This window comes from Ictidomys tridecemlineatus, chromosome 4 (assembly GCF_052094955.1).
Source record: "Ictidomys tridecemlineatus isolate mIctTri1 chromosome 4, mIctTri1.hap1, whole genome shotgun sequence".
NCBI classification, from domain to species: Eukaryota; Metazoa; Chordata; class Mammalia; order Rodentia; family Sciuridae; genus Ictidomys; species Ictidomys tridecemlineatus.
The window spans coordinates 126830675-126855242 of record NC_135480.1 but is presented as its reverse complement, the minus strand read 5'-3'; the positions used below and the strand labels follow the sequence as shown (position 1 = coordinate 126855242).

Here is a 24568-nt window from a genome sequence, read left to right as displayed (position 1 = left end):
ACTTCTGTGACCAGATCCTGAAGGTAAGAATATTTCTCCGAATCATAATATCTTTTAGAATTTATTGTTAAGAATCCAATTAGAATTAGTCAGCAATGAGCCAAGGTGACCTAGAGTTGTCATGGCAGTGGGGACATGAAAGTCTGATGTCATTGTGCTGTCTGTTAAAAGTCTAGAGGTGGACATGAGCAGGACTCTCTGAAAACTTTTCTGGGATCTCCAATAAAACTGGAGTACAGGAGAGACACATTGTCCTTCTCTTCTCTGAGAGGACACACTCACTCCCTTAAGAGTATCCCCTTTCTCTTTTCTTATCCCTTCAATAAACTCATACCTGTTACTCTAAGTGACATGTCTGAAATCTTTCTGACTTGATCTCAAGAATCAGGGTTTGAAGGTGTGTTCTTTGCACTATTTCAGCTTCCCAGAAGGCCCCAGCCCTGTAACAGGGCCGGTGACAGGGCTTCTTAACGCCAGTCACTTTCTTCTCCCAGAGTCAGGATCTTTCAGAGAAAGCTAGTCATACAAATACATGTACTGCACTGAGAGAAGCTACCCCCATCCCAGATCCAAACAATGCCCAAGAACTTGGCTCCTTTCCAGTTGCCTGCAATAAGAAAACACTCTAAATGTGTGACATTTCATCCCACACACCTCAGATGATGGTTCTTAGAGGCTCCCTGCACCCGTTACTGTGTGAGAGGAGAAAGCTGGAGCTTGCTGAATCATCTCAGTGCAGGTGCAGGCCATAGCTCATGGGACAAAGTGGGAATGAGACTGGGCCAGTCTGCCCTCCACCTTCTCTACTGCCTACTTATATTTTTGCTGCTGGAGTTTAAACGCAGGGCCTCACATATGCTAAGCATACCCTTTACAACTGAAGTAAACCTACGTCTAACTTTAAGCTTTTCTCATTCTGGACAAGAAACAGTACACATGCCACCACAAGGTCTCTTCCATTCTTCCACCCAGCAATCTTCCTTTTTTTAGTCTTTTCAGTCAGCTACTTACTTCCCTTCAGGAATGATACAGAAACTCTATTTCCATCACAAAGGAAATATGATTCCAACATTTTTCTTTGCCTTTCCTGCAGTGCTCATTTACATATTTAACAAATGAATGGAAAGTATAAATGTCGAAAAGGATATACAGCTGCAAAGAACCAGCTTAGTAGAATGGCACAAACACCAAAATGAAGCTATTTCTGATTCCTTTTAGCAAGCAAAAACAAAGACAATAGCAGGAAGGCCTGAACTTCCTCTGACAGCATCTCCCAGTCCCTTCCTCCAAGTGTTTCAGATAGTTAGTAACCTGTTACCTCTATGGCTGCAGCGTGGTTATTTGAGGGTACCTAAGATCTTGATAAGTCTCCAGACCCAGAATTATTAATGAGCTTTCTGATAGCAACATAAAACTATCCTGTGCCATCCTTAGGAGAGAATATAGAATTTTACAAATGACTATTCACTGACTTTTGCCAAAAACTAAAACCAAAGGCTCTGCTTCTTCTGTTTCATATATACACACATACACATCTGTTAAAAAAAAAAAAAAAGTATTTCACTGGTAGTATAAAACAGTGACCATGAGTCCTTTGACACTGCTGCCAAAGGTAGAGTCTGATTCCCTCCCTTGAAAGTTGGGTCAGCTTTGGTGACTTTCAAATGAACGCAGCAGAAGTGACCCTGCTGATTTCCAAATCAATAAAAAAGAAACTGTGGGTTGAATACTGCACCCCCAAAATTCATGTCCACCAGGAATCTATGAATTTTTAGAAGTTGGGTCTATACAGACATAATGTAGATGTAATTAAGATGATGTCATTAGGTGCGTGTCAACCCCTTATGCCTGGTGTTTTTAAAAGAGAAGAAAAGGGGTGAGGACACACACACACTAAGGGAAGAAAGCCGTGTGAAGGTGGAGGAAGAAACTGGAGTGATGCTTCTCTAAGCCAAGCAATGTCAAAGATGACCAAAAGCCAGAAGGGTGAAGGAGGATTCTCCCCATCAGTCTACAAGGGAGCATGACCCTGTCAACACCTTGCTTTTAGGCTTCTAGCAACCAGAACAGTGAATGAGTGAATGTTTTAAGAGACTGGTTCATGGTAATCTGTTAAGGTGCCCTAGGAAATAAATAGAAAACAGCATGCAGCTTGCCCCTGGCTTGTCCCCCTCTCTCCCATTCTGTTTAAGGAAGCCAAGCAGATTTGTGGAGAAGCCACATGCACAAGTGCTGAGGTCCCAGTCCCAAGGAAGCTCTCAAGTGACAGGTGCACAGAGGAGTGAGAGTATTCTCAGGTGGTTGTTACCCCAACCTTTAAGGCATCCCAGGTGAGAGAGTGGAAAGTAGACACAAATTACTCCCACCGAGCCCTCCAAAACTGCAGATGTATGAACAAACTAAACACTCTCGGTCATAGTTTTATCCCACTGTTTCAAAGTAACCTGATATGCAGCAACAGACAGCCAAAATGCATACATGCTATGTCTGTTCACCTGAACTAAATGTAGACCTTTGTATTCAAAACAGTCACTGATGCCAATGAAATAACAAAGCCATCTACAAACACACACACACATACACACACACACACACACACACACACACACAAAACCCAACAACAACAAAAAAACATTCTGTAAACATTTATAAAGAATCACCTTTTCTGTAATTATATTTCTGATTTTGTACCCATGAAATGGTTGTCTTAACTAAGATAATAATGCATAGGCCACCAAGAGTTTCTGAACTGTTTTTTTCTTAAAATAATGATTTGCAAAGTTTATAAATACTCAAAGACATTCTTCTAAAGAACCCTATTCTAGCCGTGTATGATGGCACATGCATGTAATCCCAGCAACTCAAGTTCAAAGCCAGCCTCAGCAACTAAGTGAGGTCCTAAACAACTTAGCAAGACCCTGTCTCAAAAAAAAAAAAAAAAAAAAAAAAAGCTATGGCTCAGTGATTAAGCACTCCTAGATTCAATCCCTAGTACCAACCCCCCCACCAAAGAAACCCTATTCTACATTTGATGTCATACTTAGATTTGTAAATGCTTAAATATAATCAATAAGTTATAAAATTTTAGAAATTATCTGTATTTTTTAAAGGAGTTGGAGGACTCTCATTGATTTATCTATAAATGATGTTATTATAGATTTTCTTCTCTTGTACTTTCAAAATTGTCTATAAAAACAATACCTTGTTAATAAAGGAAAAGATGACTTCTTTGGAAATTACTTAATATACAAAAAAATTATCTGGTGCAAAACAAATCTATACTTCCTTACATACAACACAAGAAGTAACTATATACAAGAGCTTCCAATAAGTTATGTATCTATTGCTGGAACAAAATAAAAATGGCACGTTAATCTCCAAGGTTTATCTGAAGTCTGAATGAAGTTATCTAGAATTGGAGAGCCCTAATCCAAAAATCCAAAAAACAAAGGTTTTTTGAGGTGGAATCTCACTAAATTGCCCAAGCTGGCCTCAGAGATACTCCTGCCTTAGCTTCCTAAGTAGCTGGGACTACAGACACGCACCACTGTGTCCACCTCAAAATGTTGTAATGCTCAAAAAGTTTCGAATTTTGGAACATTTTTTTCACACTTTCAGATTAAGGATACTCAATCACTAAAGTCTATGCAAATATTGCAAAAATTAAAAAAAAAACAGGAAATCTGAAATACTGGTCTCAAGCATTTTGGATTGAAGGATACTCAAGCAGTATTTTTAAAAGATCCAAAAGTTTGTGGGATCTGGTTCAAATTATCAAGATCTATTAACTGGTCAACACTCTGGCCAATGGATGGATTTTCTCTGTGCCAGGTTTCTCCCCCTTGGGGGAAGAGAGGAACTAGACAAGGCTCTCAATGTCACCTGCCACTGCACATCTGTATCATCCAACAAAATTCCCATCAGTCAGGTGGGATTCACCACCTTCCCATCTCTAATTCTTTGCTTTGTACATCACTCAACATCCAGCTTCCACAAACCTATCTAAACTCCATTTTAATCTCCAGGACTCTTTTAGGAAAAGACTACAACTGCTGGAGATAACATCAATTTCTTCATTCATGTAACTCTTGTTGTTAAAAATTAATTATTTGATAAATATTTAAAGAATCTTGTCTCCTCCAAAATAGAAGGTGAGCTGCTTGGGACGTAAGCCCAAGGCACATGTTGCATACCCATCTACTGAAATTCCCATTCAGTCACCAAACTTCTGAAATTCTACTAAGTGCCAGTCTCATACCCAGGAGACAAGCTAAATAATCAGGCATATGATTTCACTCTTTAAATGAAGGGAACTAATCAGAAAAGAAGAATGTAATATTACCCACAGAAACTGAGGACTGACTGATGTGCGAAGAAAGGTTTGCAAAGCAAACGATAACAGCAGGATCACTTTGGGGAGCAATATGGCAAAAGCTAATAAAACCGGTAGAACTCAGGATATAAGTCAACTTTTAGGTTTATCCTTGTTTATCTTCTAAATTCCTTTCACCTTGACCCACAATGACAAATTTTCTTGTGACTCAGTACAAACATTTACACATATTTCTATTTGTTTTACAGAAACTAAAACAATGGTTTCACAAAATTTTATATATATGTATATATAAAACACTTTAATATTTTAATTTGATCTTTTTAATTTTCCCTCTGCAGTACTGAGGATTGAACCCAGTGGCATTCTACCACTGAGCTACATTCCCACCCTTTTTTTACTTTCTATTTTGAGACAAGGTCTCACCAAGGGTGCCCTTAAGTTTGTAATTCTCCAGCCTGAGTCTCCTTAGTAGCTAGGATTACAGGATTGTGCCAAGAAGCCTAGCACATTTTTCATGGTTTAAGTGTGGATATAACTCACTACATTACAACGCATGGGCTCACTGATGGGGCCCAAACTATAGCTAGGAAAACACTGCAAGTTTCGAAAAGTTCCCAGTGCCTAGGGAGTATTGTAGACCATGCACGCACGCTGTAATCAAATTTCTCTCAAAGAAAGAAAAAGCAGAAACAAGGAAGCCCTCATCAGTAAGGGGTAAACTATGGTATATTTCTACAAAAATGGAGTACAGCAGTTAGAATATTGAACTGAATCCGTAAAAGCAACAAAACCCTCAAAAATAAGCTGACGGCAAAAAGCAACTTGAAAAACAGAGGAACTGAAAATGTTAAAAATGTAGATTTTTTAAAAATCTATTGGTTTTGAACAAATATAGTAAAAGTTCAGAAATCTAAGTTAAAAGGAAAATCATTACAATTCACAACAATGATTATACATACAAGAGGCAAAGGAGGAAAGAGACTGAGAAGGGAAGATGAAGGACCTTGGTTTCTTATTGTTTTGTTTGTAAATACTATCTGAGGGACATTCAGGTGTGAGCTTATTATTCTTCTGACCTCCCTGCATGTCCATCTATTTCATAAAAAAACTGTTCTACATCAGCATCACTTAGCTGTTGAGACCCATGATGTCTTGCCCACCAACCATCCTGAGGTACATTCCTTTTTTTTTTTTCCTCTCTTTTGGTGATACAGGAAATTGAATCCTGGACCAGTCTAACTCTAAACTACATTCTTAAACCTTTTTAAAATAATTTATTTTGAGACAGGTTCTCATTTAGTTGCCCAAGCTGGCCCTGAACTAGAAATCCTTCTGCCTCAATCTCCAGAGTGGCTGGGATTATAGGCGTAAATCACCATGCCTGGCTCCAGGAGACATCTGAAGGGTATCTAAGCCAGCTTGAGACCCATCTATTTTCCAGTTCTGAGCAAGGAAGCAACGTGGAGTGGGGGCATTTCCAATATGGCACAGCCTCTATGACTATTCAAGAATTTCAATAAAGATGAAAGAAATAACTTAGGAAAACAAGTATTATCTCAAATTACTCTGTAACAGCTTTAACAAATTATATTTAAATGAATTATATCTCTTAATGATAATGGCCTTTGCTTTTTAAATCATTTCACTGAGGAATGGTTGAAAAATTAATAATGTAATTTTATTTTTAAAATGTAAAAATGTAGTACTATAAACACTTGATCTCAATCACCCATCTTTGGACAGCTAGCTGCATCACAGAAATCTAGGAGTTTAGGGGGGAAAAATTAGGTATGCATGAATGTGTGTGTGTGCACAATGTTTAAAATTATATATATTTCTTTGAGCTCTGGCACCTACACTATGATCTGTGGTATTTTTTGGTATGAGTTTGCAATTGGTGATTATAATGCACAGCTGGGCTAGGGTTGATTGTTTTAAAGCATTTTCCATAACAAATACATTCAAACTGCAAGATGGGGCATGAGCAGGTGCCAATTTGATAAGCTGAATCAATAATTCTGCACCAAAACACCAGCAAGTTGTCAGACACAGTGGTGCAGTGACCTGGGAAGCTTAGGCTCCTTATGAGGACTGTAAATTTGAGGCAAACCTTGACAACTTAGGGAGACTCATTCTCAACATTTTTTTGAAAAGGGACGGGACATAGCTCAACGGTATAGCACCTTCCTTGTATGTTTGAAGCCCTGGGTTCAATTCCGATTGGGTGGAGACAGTGGTGGAAATACTAGCAAGCTGCAGACTTTTAGGGAAGCACAAATATCCAAACAGAGGGTGATCTCATCTTCCACAACCCAATTCAACCACCCCTGTAGGCTGCGTATTCTTTATATGAAATAAAAGTTTCTCAGATTGTGGAGAACATCTGCAGACTTCACATGTTCAGCATCCCTAATCTGAACCTTTACCTCTACACCTTATAGAGTAAATGGGTAAAGTATCAAATGTTAGAAATACCAAGGTGCCACAAGAAATCAAACACGTGCTTGGCAGTGGGTCACAGTTCTTCTGCAGAAGGCTGTGTCCCCGGAGGGAATCCCACAAGCAAGCACACATGGGCAGATAGTCCGCCTGCTTTTACCCATAACAAAGTACTGCCCCTTGCTCTGATAAGAAGCATTTGGGCTTACCATCTAAGTGATTAGCTAATTTCAAAATTGGGGTGTACAAATGGAAGGACTATAATTAAAATAGTCTCAATTGGATCCAATGAAAGCTAAATACTATATTATGAAAATGGACCAACAAACTTTCTATTTCTCACACAAAGAACCCACTGAGACCCAGTTTCACCCTGTGCTGCTCCTTGAAGAAACACAGCACCATATAAATGAACCTAAATCAGGCTTCTTTTTTTTTAAATTTTTTTTAAGTTGTAGTTGGACACAATACCTTTATTTCACTTATTTATTTTTATGTGGTGCTGAGGATCAAACCCAGGATCTTGAACGTACAAGGCAAGAGCTCTACCGCTGAGCCACAACCCCAGCCCCGCAAATCGGGCTTCTTAACAGAGTCCTGTCAATTCCCTAAACCTCTGCCAGACAAGGCAGCTGAGTCATATTTGGCTGTTTAAATTAGTTAAAATTAAATTCACTCCTCAATTCTACTAGTCACATTTTATGTATTCAATAGCTTCATGTAGCTACTGGCTACTGTACTGCAGGCACAAAATGAGGATCATTTCCATAAACACAGAAAATTCTATCACATAAATCTGACCCAACGCAATAATTTCATCATAAAAAGCATTCACCATGTTTACCCTGGTATGTTTGGTTTACAAAGTTTTTGTCTGATCCTCACTTGAGAGAGATAACACCCACCCCAAGACAGTAACAGTAACTGCCCAAGGTGAGGAACACTGATGAGATGGGAAATCTTAAGGTCCTGAGAGGTTTGCCAACCAACCTCATTCACAGGTCCTGGCACTCCATCTCTTCCCATAGCTGTCAATCACTACAGGTTGAGCAACCTTAATCTGAAAATCCAAAATCTGAAATGCTCCATAATCTGAATCTTTTTACATACCCACTTGGTGTCTCAATTGGAAAACTATACACCTGACCTCATGTGACAAGTCAAAACACATGTGCACTAAAAATATTACATAAAATTTTCTTTAAGCTAAGACTATCAAGAGCATATGAAGCACAAATAAATTTCACTTTTTGACTTGGGTCCCAGGCCCCAAATATCTATATCTATATATATATATCCATATATATGGATATATATATACACACACACATACATACATACACACACATATATACACACATATATATATCACAATATCTTTATAGCTAAAAATTTAATTATAGTCGTTCCATATATATAAATATATATATATATATATATATATATATGTGTGTGTGTGTGTGTGTGTGTATCCCAATATCTTTATAGCCAAAATATCTGAAAATCCAAACCACTTCTGGTCCCAAGCATTTTGGATACTTGTATTAGACCATTAGATGACTCTTGAAAATTCTAATAAAGAATGGTATTAGGAGGTAGGACCTTTAGGAGGAAATTATGTCCTGAGGGCTCCACCCTCATGAATGGGATAGTGTCCTTATAAAGCAAACCTCATAGAGCTGCCTTGACTCCTCCATCCCTGTGAGGACACAAAAACAAGGTGCCATGGACAGGCCTTTAAGACACAAAATTAGTGACTGTCATGATCTTGGACATCCCAGCCTCCAGAGCTGTGAAAAGTGAATGTCTGCTGTTTATAGCCACCCAGTCTGTGGCTTTTCATTATAGCAGCTTGAACGGGCTAAGATAAAATTCATAAAAAACATAACATTATCACTATTGCCACTGTGGTTTACTGCTAGCTCTTCTACTACTAGTGCTCTTGTGTTGCTAACTAACACTTGCTGGTAGGATTAGCTATGATAATACTAGCTGTGAGTTTTTGAGTTTTTATTCCATGTCAGGCACCTTCCTAAACCCTTCAGAAGTATTATCTTTTTTTCCTTTGTTGGACTGGGGTTTGAACTCAGGGCCATCTCCCACTAAGCTACATGGGAACTCTTTTTACTTTATTTTGCCATCCTCTTGCCTTAGCCTCCCCAAGTCTATACCACCAAGCCCAGTTTATAAGTCATATCTTACTGAATCCTCACAGATACCCTATATGGAGATTCTGTCATTATTTCCACTTGACAGTTCAGAAAACAGATCCAAAGAAATTAAGCGACTTGCTTAAAATTATGTGACTAAGGAAATTCAACCTTGGTCTCCTGACCCAGAAGCTAGCTCCACCACACCAAGGTACAGCTAAAATCCTCCTGGGGCTAAGATGTGATGAGGAACCCATCCTTGCTTCCCACAATAAAAAGAACCTTATGTTACATGTCCTGAAAGTTTAAAACTCTCAATGAAAACAGACTGTCTTTTCAAACAGCTATTTGATGCTCCTTTAACTGAAAATTTTTACTCTGTTGACTGTGGCCTCTGGCTTTTCAATACTGATCTTAGGATTGTTTGTTGTTAACTAAAATTTCCCTTTCCAATGGATTCTCAGTTTTTATGCACATGCCTTCCCTTTTTAAAAGTGAAGCTTAAAAAAACCAAAGAGAAGCTGACCTATAATCCCAGCCAACTAAGGAGACTAGGGCAGGAAGATCCCAAGTTCTAGACCAGCCTGAGCAACTTAGTTAGATCCTCAGCAATTTTGGCAAGACCCTGTGTCAAAATGAAAAATAAAAAATTTTTTAAAAAAGAAGCACGGGAAAGTCACCTGGTTTTCTACCTGGCTGATATCCCCCTTCGTTTCATCCCGTGAGGAAGCTCTTACTGTTTTGGTGCTGGGATTGAACTCAAGCATGCTAGGCACACACTTTACCAGTTAGTTATGCCTCCAACCCTGTTTATAAATTCATCTCTTTATCATACAGCCCCTATTTCTCCTCAATATTCAATAGCCATATAGCCACTTCCTTGAACACTGATTCATAGCTATATGAACCTGTGTCTCACAAACTCCAATCCCTAAGACCCCCAAATAAAAATCTTTTTACAGTTTCTGAGTTTGACATAATAAACTCTTATTTCCTCCAAGAAACCCATCTTTAGGGAAACTGTCTACATAAACACTATAAGAAAAATCCAGGCCCCATTATATTCAGTCAAAGAGGCTTTCAGGAACACAAATAGTATCTTCCAGCAAAGAAAAATAAAGAAGCACTTTATTATAACATGGAAACTGGAACAATTCCCTTGGAAGATGTATGAGTTTGTGAACAGTGAAAGTATGCTACAAGTGAAGGAAAGTACTTCTTGCATTTTAAATCAGTTAGGAAAGAAAAGTCTGAAGCCCTCCTTAGAAATGATTCATTTTCTAGTGAAGTGTTGGGCACTAGTTTATACTAAAACGAAGTCCACATCTGAGATAATGGATCTTGAGGTACAACCTCCTTCTAATAAATCAACCATTCCCCAGAGAGAGACATATGTATTAGTAAGAGCCAAAGTCTTCTGGATAACAAATAATCATGAGTTTGATGTACTTTAGGAGACAGTAGTAACTTATACCATTAAACCAGTTAATAACAAGAAAGTTCAATTATGCAATCCTCAGAAAAAGTGATATTTTAATTAACCAGAAGCCCCTTTTTAATCTGTACAAAATCTAGTTGTTGTTGTTGTTGTTGTTTTAAACTTAAAAGCCAACACTCTTGAGTTCCCTACTATTTTTTTTTTTTTTAAAGTACTGAGGATTGAACCCAGGGAATCTGTGCCTCATTCCCAGTGCCTCATTCCCAGTCCTTTTTTTATTTTAAAATATGTTTTAGTTATCAGTGGACCTTTATTTTATTTATTTATATGTGGTGCTGAGAATCGAACCCAGTGCCTCACACATGCTAAGCAAGCCTTCTACCACCGAGCCACAACCCCAACCCCAGCCTTTTATTTTGAGACAGGGTCTCACTATGCTTCTTAGGGTCTCATAAGTTTCTGAGGCTGGCTTTGAACTTACAATCCTCCTGCTTCAGCCTACCTTCCAATCCTTCTTCCAAGCCACTGCCACACCTGGCCCCGACTTTTTTTGTTAGTATTTAGAGATCTAAATATATCAGTGAAATATTTAAAGACTCAAATACTATTCCTCTGTGAGATATAAGCACCTGGCACAGAGTAGAAAATAAGAAAAAAGACAGTAAGAGGAAGAACCCAATGCCACCTTGATTCTTTTGCATTTCTTGCATTTATCACCACTGCAAAGATGAGCTCAGTGGGGAATGAAGGGTCAAGGGGAGGAGATGCCCAACCTGACCAACAGGTTCACTCTACATAATGACATAAACCTTAACCCAAGGTAGAAACTGTCATTTGGAAGAGAAATATGAGGGCAATGAGGCAGACCATACCTTCTCATCTTGGTATAACTTGTTGACGCTCTCCAGCTGAAAGTTGTGGCTAGACTGGATCTTATCAAGCTGCTCTCGTTGCTTCTCCAGCTCTCCCTGGAACTCATTCTTTTTCAACTCCACAGCACCTCTCTCTGCAGCTGCCCTGCGGACCCTGCCTTCCAGCTCCAGGATTCGTGACTACAAGGAAACCAAAGGGTGAGGTTGTACCATCTGGGAGACTGTCTCAGCTTTCTCAAAGACCTCACTGGAGCCAACCCTGCACCCCACCTTACATACAGAATATGTGCCTAAGGCTATGTGCTTTAAGAGGATTTTCTGGAGAAATGCTTCTCTAAGTAGAGGAATGCACTTCTTTGAGCCTCCACATTACTAGTGAAACATGGAAACCCATCACTACAACCCTCACAGGGCCTTATGAGATATAAATGTAGTAAAAACCCAGAGTGTTCTGTGCATTACCTGGCCCGAGGTGGGGCATTAATATTGAGAGTTACGTGCCCTGTTAGCTGCACATAAGAAAATGTCTGAAAACAGATTCAATTCTCCAACCTCAGAAACCAAGGTCTCATCTGCCCAGAGAACAGGGGCTGCCATGGAAGCTCAATTACAAGGACTATAATCCTGGGCAGATAAAGAGCACAATCCTAGTTTGAGAGGACAAAACAGAGACTGCTCAGCTGGGATGGAGTTCCATGGCCAATAACCCAGGGGTCAGAATCCCTGTTCTACTTGTACTTAATCTCTGTGTGTTCTATTCTGCCCACCTGTGAAATGTGGAAAGCAAAATCCCAACTTTGTAGGACTTGAACACAAAAAGAGACAATTTGCATAAAAATAAAAATTATTCTGACACATATTAAAATGACCAGGAAAACTTTACTCATGACTATTCCAACAGAGATTGTGACTTATAATAGTGTAAAGAAAAACTGTGTTCAACTCTCAATAAAGCAAAAGTGGTTGGAAAGTATAGCCAATGAGCAGAATGAAGGGTTCAGAGGATGCATGATGACTAAGAAGCAGCATACAGGTTAGGGGTATTCTTACTAAACTGGTTTAATAAGATTCTTGCTAAAGGCAGGTCAAAGACTTGGACATAAGTATGGGGGATGAGAAATTTGATCAGCTATCAGGGTGATAAGATGACCTAGCAGATTCTTTGCTAAAACAGGGTTGGACAGATCAAAGACAAGGGTGAGGATGGGGTCAGGATCAAGGCCCAGTGAAGAAGAGGGATCAGAGGAGCCTCACTAAAGAGTCTCTGTCCTTGCTCTGCATTGTTCTAACCCATGAATGGCCATAAGACACAGGAAATCTAAAGTTATTATTGGCACCTTTAAAAACACATTTCTTATACTCATCATCCAAATATATTGTAAATATCACTCTTTGATGTCCACGTGGACACCAGGACTGGAAATGGGCTGTGGCCAGTGAACCTCAGCAGGCTGCCTTTCCAGAACCACCCAAATGCTCAATTGAAAAGCAGAGGGAGGCTTTGGCAGTGATCCTAATCCATCACAGGGTGTCCTCTCCTTCCAAAGCTGCAATGGAGTAGAGTCGGCTCCAGGGCTGGGCTGGAGCAGATGTAGAGCCCAAAACCCCTATCATGGAGTGTACACTGAGCACCATGGGTGACAATTAACAGCAAACCCCTGGGACCATCACCCAACAATGTTAAATACTCAATGGCATCCATACCCACAAAAATAAACAGACATAATACCTGGAGGTCCACACTGCGGGAGCTCGCAATCCAGTAGTTAAAGCCCAAGACAATGATGCAGGCCACCAGGGCAGCCAGAATAAGGGGCGGCGACTTCATGCTGCGACGCCCGTTTCCCAATCCCATCATCTCAAAACCGGGGTTAAGAAGCTGCAAGAAACAAAAACAAAGGAAACACCCAAGAGTAAAAACAGGTAAACAAACCTCTGTTCTAGTATTACAATCCCCAAAGTGGGTAACACTGATCCTGCCACCCTCAGGGAAACCATCTTGTCAGGAAGCATAGACTGGCATGTGCTCCCTGACATGTGAAACTGTCTTCACAATCATTTCTATAAATGGCAGATATGAAGTACACCCATCTCACCTTGGAAAGAATACATACCTCAGGATTCACCACAGAGAATTTTACTTGATGCCTAATAAGAGAAGTATTTTTTTAACCCTTTGATAGAGATACTAACATGTGATGTGCCACATAGCAGTATTAGCAAAAATAGGGTGCACAAAAACACAACAGAGGAGCTCTAGCAATTTTGTCCATGGACTTCAACCCCAAACCAGATCTGGCTGGATGTGAGCAGAGGTCAGCAAGAACAAGGAAAGTTGATATTTGCCAATTTTACTGAGCCAGATAAAACAGAACTTTATCAGAGTGATAAAGTCAGTTGATAACTGCAATAAATGATCTCAGAGAATAGAGGCCCTTCTATGCCAAAGAAAGGAGAAGCAGGAAGGAGGAGAAAGAGAAAAAGAAAGATGGATAGGAGGAATGGGGGAAGAAAGAAGAAAGGGAAGGGTGAGGAGAAGGGGCAGAAGGGACAGAAGAAGGAGGAAAGAAGCAGCGAAAAAGAAAGGAAAAAGAAAACAGGAGAAAAAAGAAGAAGAGAAACAGGGAGAAGGGGCAGGAAGAGGAAGGAGGAGGTAGATGTTGTAAGGAAGATGGGGCAGAGGAGGATGGAAAGGGAGAAGAGGAAGAAGGAGGGGGAAAGAGGCCACCAGGGACTAAGCTACAAGACAGTAAGCTGGCAGTCCTAATGTACCATCAAAAGGCATCTTCTTAAATGAAAAAATGGTATTTGCGGGTACATGGATGGAACTGGAGAATATAAGTAAAATAAGCCAGACTCAGAAAGTCAAGATCAAATGTTTTCTCTCATATGTAGAAACTAGAGCAAAATAGGGGAAGAAGATGTGGGGAGAGTGGAGGATCAGATATCATAAATATACAGGAAAAAAATCAGTGGAGTAGGAGGATGAGAAGGAAAGAGGAAAGATGGGAAAGGGAAGAACAATTGAATGACTCTAACAGAATCATGTTACATGCACATACAAATGTGCCAAAGAGAATTTCACCTTTATATAGAAAATTCCAATCAAAGATAAATAGATAAATGAGTGAGAGGAAGATCAGTAAAGGAAAGAGAATAGGGGAGGAAAAGGGGAGGGAAGGGTCAAATGGGGACTGAAATCAAATTCCTCATATATATGATTTTGTGAAAATGAACCAACTACTATGCCTAATTATAAAGCTCTAATAAAAATAAAATTTAAAAAAGGTTATGAGTCAATGAGCCTTTGCCACACACTTGCCCATTCTATTTTTATGACCCAAAGGCCATCACTGTCAGGTCTCGAGTTTCTTTTGATGTACTGCTCCATATTTCTAAATAAGATGTTTCTGAGTATATTTTAAGTTTCTGTACATAAACTGACTTTTGTTTTGGTCACTGTCTTCTCATCTTGGCAGACCAAGTATTTAATTCTCTCATATCATCTCCCCATCTTCCCAGCACAATGACAGAACAACTTTTAGCTAAATCAAGTCAATACTTCCATTATTACACAAAATACATAGTTCATAGAAGAGCCAAGTAGTATACTATAAATACAAATCATTTCTTTTACAACCTTTTTGTTTTTCCTCATTGAAAGCCTTGTTTATAAAAACTTACTTATTTCTTATGGCTCTATCATCACTTTTACCTATCAATATTATTTTCCATGTAGTCAAATATATCAGCTAAACTATCGAAAAAAAGAAAAAGGCAACTTCTTTCTTAATTAGCTTAGCTACTAGTGTGGGAGCCTGGTGGGAAGGATAAGCAATCTAGCTGAATCATTTATAATAAAGTGTCTCAGCATGACCATGAAAGACTGATGCCTGAGCCCAGTGCCCACTCAGGCCATTTTCATCCACTTCTGGTATTTTGGGTTCTTAACTCAGTTATCAACTGACATCAGCAAACACTGTATATAGTAAAAGAGAGTAATGCTCAGAAATATCAAATTTCTAGAAGAGTACAGACCTGCTAAAAATCTCTTTGCCTATAATAGCAGATGTGAATCATACAAGAGTCCTTTACTTTTTTTCTCTTCATAATAGTTTAAAAAAATATTAGTAATACAAATAGGAGAGGGGATTACTTTATATAGTACTGTACAAAATTACATCTCCCACCTCCCACTTCAAAGTATTTTCTAATGTCTTATCCTTCTAGACCAGTGGTCCTCAAATCTCAAGGATATCAAAATCACCTGGAGTACCTTAAGATACCAGTTCTAGGGCCTCACCCCTGCATTCCTAATGCAATGGGGTTAAGCCCAGGTATTATTATTTTATCTCTCCAGGGGCTTTAAATATGCAGCCACTGATCTAGATGTCACTCTAGAAGTAACTTGATGCACATAAAAGCATCAATATATTTTTAGTCCAAACAAGATGACACCATTTGCTCCATTCTTTTTAAAGAGTTAAATACAGCACAATTGTGTATCAGGACCATTAACCAATCTCCTCCGGAGGGGCAGTCATGGTTTTCCAGGCTTATTTCAACCAAGACTGCCATGAATACCCTTAAACATCCATCTGTGTTTACAAACTCTTATCTAGATGTATAATCCCTTATCCACAATTCCAAAATCCAAAAAACCCAAGGAGATTAAAACAAAACAAACTCTTCCAGCAACAATATCTGACCTGATCAAACCAAGGTCTGATGAAAATCATTTGAAACTACTTATAATCTTTACCCTTCTCCCCTCCTGTGAGTAGTCACACATTTCATGGGACATACTTTTTTTCAAATATTTTCTGATCAGCAGTTGATTGAATCCTCTGATCCTCTGATGCAGGACCTGAAGATGCAGCAGGCTGACTATATACAGTTTCATGTTTAAACTTATTCATCCAGGGCTGGGTGTGTAGCTCAGTGGTACAGCACTTGCCTAACATGCAAGAGGCCCTGGGTCCAATCCCCAGCACTTCCAAAAAAAATATTTATTTATTTATTTATTTATTGGGATATTGGAAACTGAACTCAGGAGCACTCAAAACACTTAGCCACATCCCCAGCCTTATTTTGTATTTTATTTAGAGACAGGGTCTCACTGAGTTGCTTAACATCTCGCTTTTGCTGAGGTGGGCTTTGAACTCATGATCCTCTTGTCTCTGCCTCTCGGGGCCGCTGGGATTAAGGCATGTGCCACTGCACGCACCCAGCTGCATGAAAAATAATCAATTAATTAATTAAACTGCCATTACAAAAAATAAATAAATAAAATTGTTCATACATTTGGAAATCCTTTCTGATGTAAAGAGTAAAGAAATATAGTGAGTACAGCTTCTTTCTCCCTCTAATGGCTAGCAACCCCCCCCCACCGAATAACTGAATTTTAATCTCGTGCTTTGAACAGCTATCATAGTCATATACTAACTCCCCTAAGAATATATTTTCAGATGGGACCCTTGCAAGACCTGGTGTTATTCCAGCAGATAAAAGTTGGCAGGTAGGTGTACCGTAAGTCTGAAAGCAGAAAAAAGACTTGATTCCCTTACTTCAAGGGAAACATACAGATGATTGTTTTAATAATCTCCTTCCTTCACCAGTCAATAAAATACTAAGCAACTCCCCTGAGTAAGATGTGGTGTGAGCACCAGAAAGCTCAGGGTAATGTTAAGAGAACAAACTGAAAGCACATAGCCATATGGACTCCAGCCCCACCTCTCAGGAGCCACAGGAACTGCCTGGGCCTCACTGATCACCTCACGGGGGTTATCATGAGGACAAATGAGTTAATATATGAAAAGTGCCTAGAACCACAACTGGAACATAGTAATTGCTCCATAAATGCTGACTATTATTAGGGGTGGAAAGATGAGTAACAGACCACTTCTGGATTCCATCTTTCCTACTTTATGAGGAAAAGGTGGTGAATGTATTCTTTCTACAACCATTCTACCTTACAGTACACCACCATCTGCTCTCCTCCTGTTGGCTCTGCTGTGCACTGAAACATGGCTGATGGCCATCGCCCGGAGCTGAATCATGGATGCTGCCATGGTGGCAGACATCTCAGACTACAACTTACAAAAAGGAAGCCCCTCACTATGACCCAGGTCTTGGCTGCCCAGGAAGCTGTACAGAAGCAAAAGTCAGCAAAGTCAAAAGTACCCTCAACTCCCAGCAGGAGCAAATGCTGCCAGAGTAAGAAGACAGCCAGGAGGAAAGAAAAGCAAACACTGAGCCTTCAGACCTGCAAGGCCCTTCATCATTGGCCTCCAGGGGTATAGAAACCACTGCAGCTGAATGACAAGGGACCGATCTGGAGAGAAGTGACAAGACTATGAAGACTGAGATCAATAACTCAGAGCCAGAGTTTAAGATGGCCAGATTCTTCAAACACTTTCCTATCCCCAACTTCAGAATTCATGTGAACTGGGAAGGCAACAGAAGGCAGTAGGAGATACACCACATCAAACAAACACATTAATATACTCTTCTTAATTTAGGCTTCAGAATGTGTTTTATCTACTGTTTGATTATGTGCATCTGACATACTAAAAAAATCATGAACCTAAATCAAATCAGTTAACCTCTGTGAAACCCCTTATGGGCATGTTTCTGAGTTAAAAGTCTCTTGATAAATTAAAAAGAAAAAAAAAAAGCCATGAAAAAAACTATAGAGCCTCACCTACTGGCTTGAATTTAAAAATTCAACCTTGTTTGCCCATAAAACAAAAAAGTTTTTATAAGAGAACAGAAAGGGGCTGGGCATGCAGTTTAGTGGTAGAGCATGTGCATGAGGCTCTGGGTTCCATTTTCAGCACGAAAGTCAGAGAGAATAAACAGAGGCCACTAATAACTTTTCAAAAGGAAAAGCAAATGAAAATGGACAACTTGTCAAATGCATGAGCTCCCAGACCTCTTAAATACTTTTAACAATCTCCTTTTCATACGTCATTTTTAATCATGTGGCCAAATATGTATATGAACAATCAGATCAAAGGAGCTTGGCCAACCCACACCAATCCTGAAACAATCTAGTTTCTCCAAACAGTGTCAGGGCCACACCTCCATCTGTTCTCTCAAGAATGGCCCCACCCAAGCTGGACAATCAGAATTCCTCAGCAGGAAGTTCAGAAATCCCTGCAGTGAGTGCATGGGCCCCAGCAAGGACTTGGCCACCAGATTTTAAACACTCTACCCCTTTTCAAGAATATTTCTGAAACAAGGGTCTGCAAACTACTGCCCATTGGTCTACCCAGCATTTTTTTGTAAATCAAGTTTTACTGACACAGCGAGCCCCATCCTTTAAGTATCCTCTAGAGCCACTTTCCAGCTACAAGGCAGATTGGACAGTTAAAACAGTGTATGGGGTCATTATTTATTGTGAGGTTTAAACATTTATTTTCTGGCCATTTAGGAAATGTTTGTCAACTCCTCCTCTATATAATGAGGATTAAATGATCAAGTCCAAGGTACTTGATGAAGCTGCTTTACAAATTCACCAGGAAGAACATGGAATCCCCTCCTCCCACTTCCTCAATCCCAATTATAAACACCGTGTTTTTACCAACTCTGGAAGCTGACAATTTCTAGAAATTAAAACTTTAAAAATGAGAATGATATTTAGTGTTAGATGGTGGAAATGGCAAAAAGTGAGGCAGATGAGTAAAAATGAATAAAAGAACCAAAGTCCTTCTTGTTTTATCCAGCACTTGGGAGTTTTCTGAAGAAAGGTCTTCACACCTGGTCTCCAAGAGCACATCACAGCAGGTGCTTCCAAATCTTCCCTTTAGTTCAGGAGTCCCAAGCTGCAGCCCAAGGGTCAAATCCTGCCAGCCACCCATGAGCTAAGAACAGTTGCTACTTTTTTTTTAATATTTATTTTTTAGTTGTAGTTGGATACCATACCTTTATTTTATTTATTTTTAATGTGGTGCTGAGGATTGAACCCAGGGCCTCACACTTGCTAGGCAAGTGCTCTACCACTGAGTCACATCCCCAATCCCAAGTTGCTACTTTTTTTAATGATTGAAAAAAGTTCAAATAACAATGTCATGACAGGTGAAAATTACATAGTTAAAGCCTGTGTTCATAAGTAAAGTTTTACAAAAACACAACATGCCTGTTTACTTATTCACTTGTCTCTTATTCCAAGACCCTCTGTAGATACCAAAATCTAAAGATGATCAAGTCCCTTATATAAGCGGGGATAGAATTTGCACATACGTTATGCATACCTTACTCTTCAAATCATATCTGCATTACTTATAATAAACAGTACAATGTAAATGGTATCGAAAGAGTTGTTTTAGTGTATTGTTAGGGGATATCTCTGACCCCTCCACCATGAGGTGAGTAGCTCTGCTCTACCTCATGACGATCATCCTTACATCTGCACCAACTTAACAGGGCCAACCAACCATGGACTGAAACCTCTGAAACAATGAGCCAAAATAAATCTTTCTTCCTTTACATTGACTTCCTCAGGAATTTTGTAACACCAACAGAAAGCTAACACACAGCTTATCTGAATATTGTCTATGGCTACTAGGTTAAAACAGGAGTTGAGCACTTGTAACAGCATGTGGCCTAAAACCTAAAATGTTGTAAACCTAAAATGTTATCTGATCCTTTACAGAAAAGGGTTGTGCTCTCCTCCAATACAGTTCAATGGTTCTCAAAGTGTGGTTCCCGGGTCAGCAGCATCAGCATTACTTTGGAATTTGTTATAAATGCAAATTTTCATGAATGTATTGGGATGACACCAACTACTATGTGTAACCATAAAGCTCTAAAAAGAAGAAGATGAGGAGGAGGAGGAGATCAAGAAGGAAGGAAGGTAGAAAAAAAGAGAAGGAGGGAAAAGAAAAGAAATTATCTGGCCCCATTCAGATCTACCAAATCAGAGGGAGGAGGTAGGGGAGTGGTGACAACAGATGAAGACAATGCTGATGAAAGATTAAGGCCCACTCCCTGTTCTCTTGTTCACTCTGTGTCCAGACAAATCTTTCCAGCCACACTTGTCTACTGCACTTGACTATGTTTAAACAGAAAGGTATGACAGAGAAGGTGTAGTGTTTATCTTTGGAGAAATATTTGCATTTCCCTACCATTTAGGCGTTGAGTTTTTGTTTTCCCAGCTCTTCTTTGGCCTTTTGGGTTTCTTCCATTATTGCCTCCCACCTTCCATCCGTAGAGAGGCAGCAACAACTTTTTCCCTAAATCTTATCTATACTGTCTGCTCTATAGAAACAAGGTTTCTTTTTATTTCTCTGAGAAGAGTAACCTAAATTGGACTCCATTTAAAGCAACTTCCTGGTCTAAGGTTCTTCTCCCTTTGAGCATTTGAATCAAAGCTGCTGTGAGGTGTGGACAAAGCTATCTGTTCAAACTATCAGAATGAAAAGACAGCTGGGACCTCAGCAGCACAGCTTCTATGAGGACTCTCCCAACTGATACAGAAAGAATGGGGAGAAGACAAGGAATAATCTGTCTACTGCCCCAAAATCAATGACAGAGAGCAAGAAACAATGGGCTAGAAACCTCCAATTCTGACAACACTAATTAGAGAATTGTAGTTTTAAATATACTGTCTAAATCAACTGATCATTAGTGTATTAAAATTCTGTCCATTCTAAGAATTCAGCAAGGACAATACAAACTGGTAAGAGCGAATGAGCCATCAAAATCCTAGCCCCCCAAACTGAATCCCCAAATGACTGCAGTCCTGGCCAACATCATATGGAGAAACACCTGGTTGAACCCATCAACCCACAGAAGGATGGCAATAAAAAAAATATGATGGTTTAAGCTTTCAAAGTTTGTTATTGTGAATCCTGGTGCTGTGGCACACACCTGTAACCCCAGTACTCTTATAGACTGAGACAGGAGGACGGCAAGTTCAAGGCTAGCCCTCAGCAACTTAGTGAGACACTTATCTCAAAATAAAAAATAAAGAGAGCTGGGGATGTAGTAGCTCAGTGGTGGAGAACCCCTGAGTTCAATCCCCAATGCTCCCTCTTCCTCCCCAAAAAATGTTTGGAGTAAAAAAAAGTTGCAAAATTATATGTAAAAAACCATGCCCCCGGCCCCAGTTTTTTTTTTTTTTTTTTTTTTTTTGCAGGGGATAGAACCTGGGTCCTTGCACATGCTAAGCAAGCACTCTACTACTGAGCACTGCCCTGTTGATAAATTTTTAAAAACACATACTGTATGTGAATATATTTTTCCATATATAGAATGTATATCTAAGGAAGGGTGCATACAAGTTGTACAAAGAGAGAGTGGGAAAGAGAAAGAATGATGTTTTCATATTCAATCTCTTTTCCCCCCCTCAATCAGCTTTTTTCTAAATATAAAAACCAAAAGGAACAATGAAAAAAAATTAAGATGTAAGGAAGATAGAAAATTGTAACATTAGCAAGTCTTGAAGCTGTATTTCTAGCATTCCCATAGTATTTTACAGCTTCTTCATTTATTATAACAAAAACAAAAACATTAGTACCATATGTATACCATAAGAAATAGGAAAAACTGATCTCATTCAAACCCACTTGAATTATGATTTTAAAGTGAAAAAAAATCTGTACCCTCAAGGAACACAAAGACCCAGGACCCTGCCTTGAGCAGGCAACATTTCTAATTGGGTGACATGGGGCAATTACTCATTTCCAAATCTCTTGGCTTATCTGTAAGGGTAAAATTAAATGTGAAAATTAAATGAAAACATCAAAGAAAGCATTTACCATCAAGTAAAGGCTCAACTACAAGGGCCTGCTGTGGTATTACTTGACCTTTCAGTCTCCATTAAAAAAAAAAAAAAAAGGTGGAAGATCAATTAAACCTATCCTCATGAGGTTCTTCTGAGGATGCAATAAGAAAATTACAATTTGAGGCTGAAGTAAGAGACCACTGTATACTGTCAAGGCATTCGCTTCCCAGGGGGCAGAGAAGATGCTAGAGAGGAAAAATCCTAGAAATTATATAAGTGTTGGCGAGGATGTGAGGAAAAAGGTACACTCATACATTGCTGGTGGGACTTCAAATTGGTGCAGCCAATTTGGAAAGCAGTATGGAGATTCCTTGGAAAGCTGGGAATGGAACCACCATTTGACCCAGCTATTCCTCTTCTTGGACTATACTCAAAGGACCTAAAAACAGCATACTACAGGGACACAGCCACATCAATGTTTATAGCAGCACAATTCACAAGGCTGAACTGTGGAGCCAACCTAGATGTCCCTTAGTGAATGAATGGATTAAAAAAATGCGGCATTTATACACAATGGAATATTACTCAGCACTAAAAAAGAACAAAATCATGGCATTTGCAGGTAAATGGATGGCATTAGAGAAGATAATGCTAAGTGAAGTTAGCCAATCCCCAAAAAACAAATGCTGAATGTTTTCTCTGATATAAGGGGGGAGACTCAAAATGGGGTAGGGAAGGAGAGCATGGGAGGAAGATTATTTCTAGACAGGGAAGAGGGGTGGGAGGAAAAGGGATTAGCAAGGATGGTGGAATGTGATGGTTATCATTATTCAAAATACATGTATGAAGATTTGAATTTGGTGTCAACATACATTATATACAAACTGAGATATGAAAAATTGTGGTATATATGTGTATTAAGAATTGTAATGCAAAAGAAAAGAGTACATGTATAATGGCATAATTTGGCATAAACATATTTTATATACAGAGATACGAAAAATTATGCTGTGTAATAAGGATATTATATGTGTAATAAGTATTGTAATGCATTCCACTGTTGTCATGCATTTAAAAAATAAAAAAGGAAACTACGTTTCACTATACAAGTATGACCTGCAATGCTGTATGTATCATGTACACAAATTATTTCATGCCATACTGCATCATATTAGTAGTAAATATTTACCACCATAAAATATCACTAGTAGTAATGTAAGCAGAAACTAACACTGCATCCTCACTGTGTCCCTCTGTCAGAGGATCACCTGTCAAAAACCACTGAGGTGGGACCTGGGGTTATGGCTCAGTGGTAGAGCAGTGCCTGGCATGTGTGAGGCACTGGGTTAGAGTCTCAGAACCACATACAAATAAATGAATAAAAATAAAGGTCAATCAACATCTTAAAAAAAAAAAAAAAAAAAACACCGAGGTGCCTGAGGAGTAAGGCACGGGTGGACAGGGTCACTTACTTTCCTTCCTTCACCTTCAGCACAAAGCAACTATTTTAGGTGGCACATGCACAATGGGATAGGTGGGTGGATTATCAAAATTTTGGAAAGGACAGGATGCTTTTAAGATTTCCATAAAAACACAAATTAAAGTTATACTTAAAGGCAACATGGCTGACAATACACATGCTTAACACTGAGTCAGTTTTGCATGAACAACATTTCAAAGTAACAATCATGATGATGTAATCAGATCTGAAGAGAAACAGGCCCCAAACACTCAAGATTATGAGAAAACATATGGAATAAGGTTTTACCTCCACTGTCACTGGCAATGAATCCAGCCTTAAGTGTATATGGGCTTCGAGATACAATGTAAGCACAATTACCATATATATCTAAATATATATAATTTATAAATAACAATCACCTATACAGGGAAATGCTTTTAAAAAGGCTTTTTTACCAATGAGAATGATCAAAAAATTTTTTTTGAAACCACAGCAATTTATAATATAAACCAGAGTAACATATAATATTTATATATGTAAATTTTTGTCAGAAACTAATTAATCTTCAATATCTTAACAGGGGACATTCTATTAATATAATCCTTTAGGGTGTTAAAGGAAAATAAGATCAAGATGTAAAATCTGAAATGACATGTATTTTTAATGTATAAAGCCAAAGAGACTTTGGGGATTTAGGAAATACTTCTTACATTTCAAGTGAAGTCTCTCTTTTAACCTAGTTTTGTCAGTAACTTGAAAAGTCTGAAAAAAAAATGACAATAATCTTCAATGAATTTTTGTGGTGAAACGGAGTGCAAGTGAAATAGTACTCACTTTTCTAAGGTAAGAGCATAAACATATTAAGACCATTCCTACTTTTCTGCAGATGGTTAGACAAATTTTCTAGTTTTTTTTCCTTCTTCTTTTTAACAAAAAAAGAAATGTTTTTAAGAAAAAATAATAATGAAACAGAATTAAAGTCAAAGGGACAGAACTCTCAACCACCTTCTGGCCACCCCAGGACTCTTGAGAATCAGAACTGGTCTTCTAGAACCAGGCTGTCTTAAAGCTACCTTTTAGTAACAGTGCTCAACAGGACCTGCTAAAGTGCTTCTCCATCCTTCCACCTCATCCACACAGAG

At 38.9% G+C, this 24568-nt stretch overlaps 1 protein-coding gene and 1 non-coding gene across 2 annotated transcripts in view; one reads left to right on the top strand and one right to left on the bottom strand.

Annotated features, from left to right (window-relative positions):
- Golm1 (golgi membrane protein 1) overlaps nt 1-24568 on the bottom strand; it is a 66189-nt gene that overhangs the window by 39827 nt on the left and 1794 nt on the right. Inside the window, exons 2-3 of the mRNA XM_078047388.1 lie at nt 12965-13114; nt 11236-11415 (exon numbers count right to left, since the gene is read on the bottom strand). Of these exons, the coding sequence (XP_077903514.1) occupies nt 11236-11415; nt 12965-13093 (309 nt within the window). The 5' untranslated portion in view covers nt 13094-13114. The remainder of the gene's footprint in view (nt 1-11235; nt 11416-12964; nt 13115-24568) is intronic.
- Trnav-aac (transfer RNA valine (anticodon AAC)) lies at nt 16163-16234 on the top strand. Its single transcript has one exon. It is a non-coding gene; the product is annotated as a tRNA-Val (tRNA).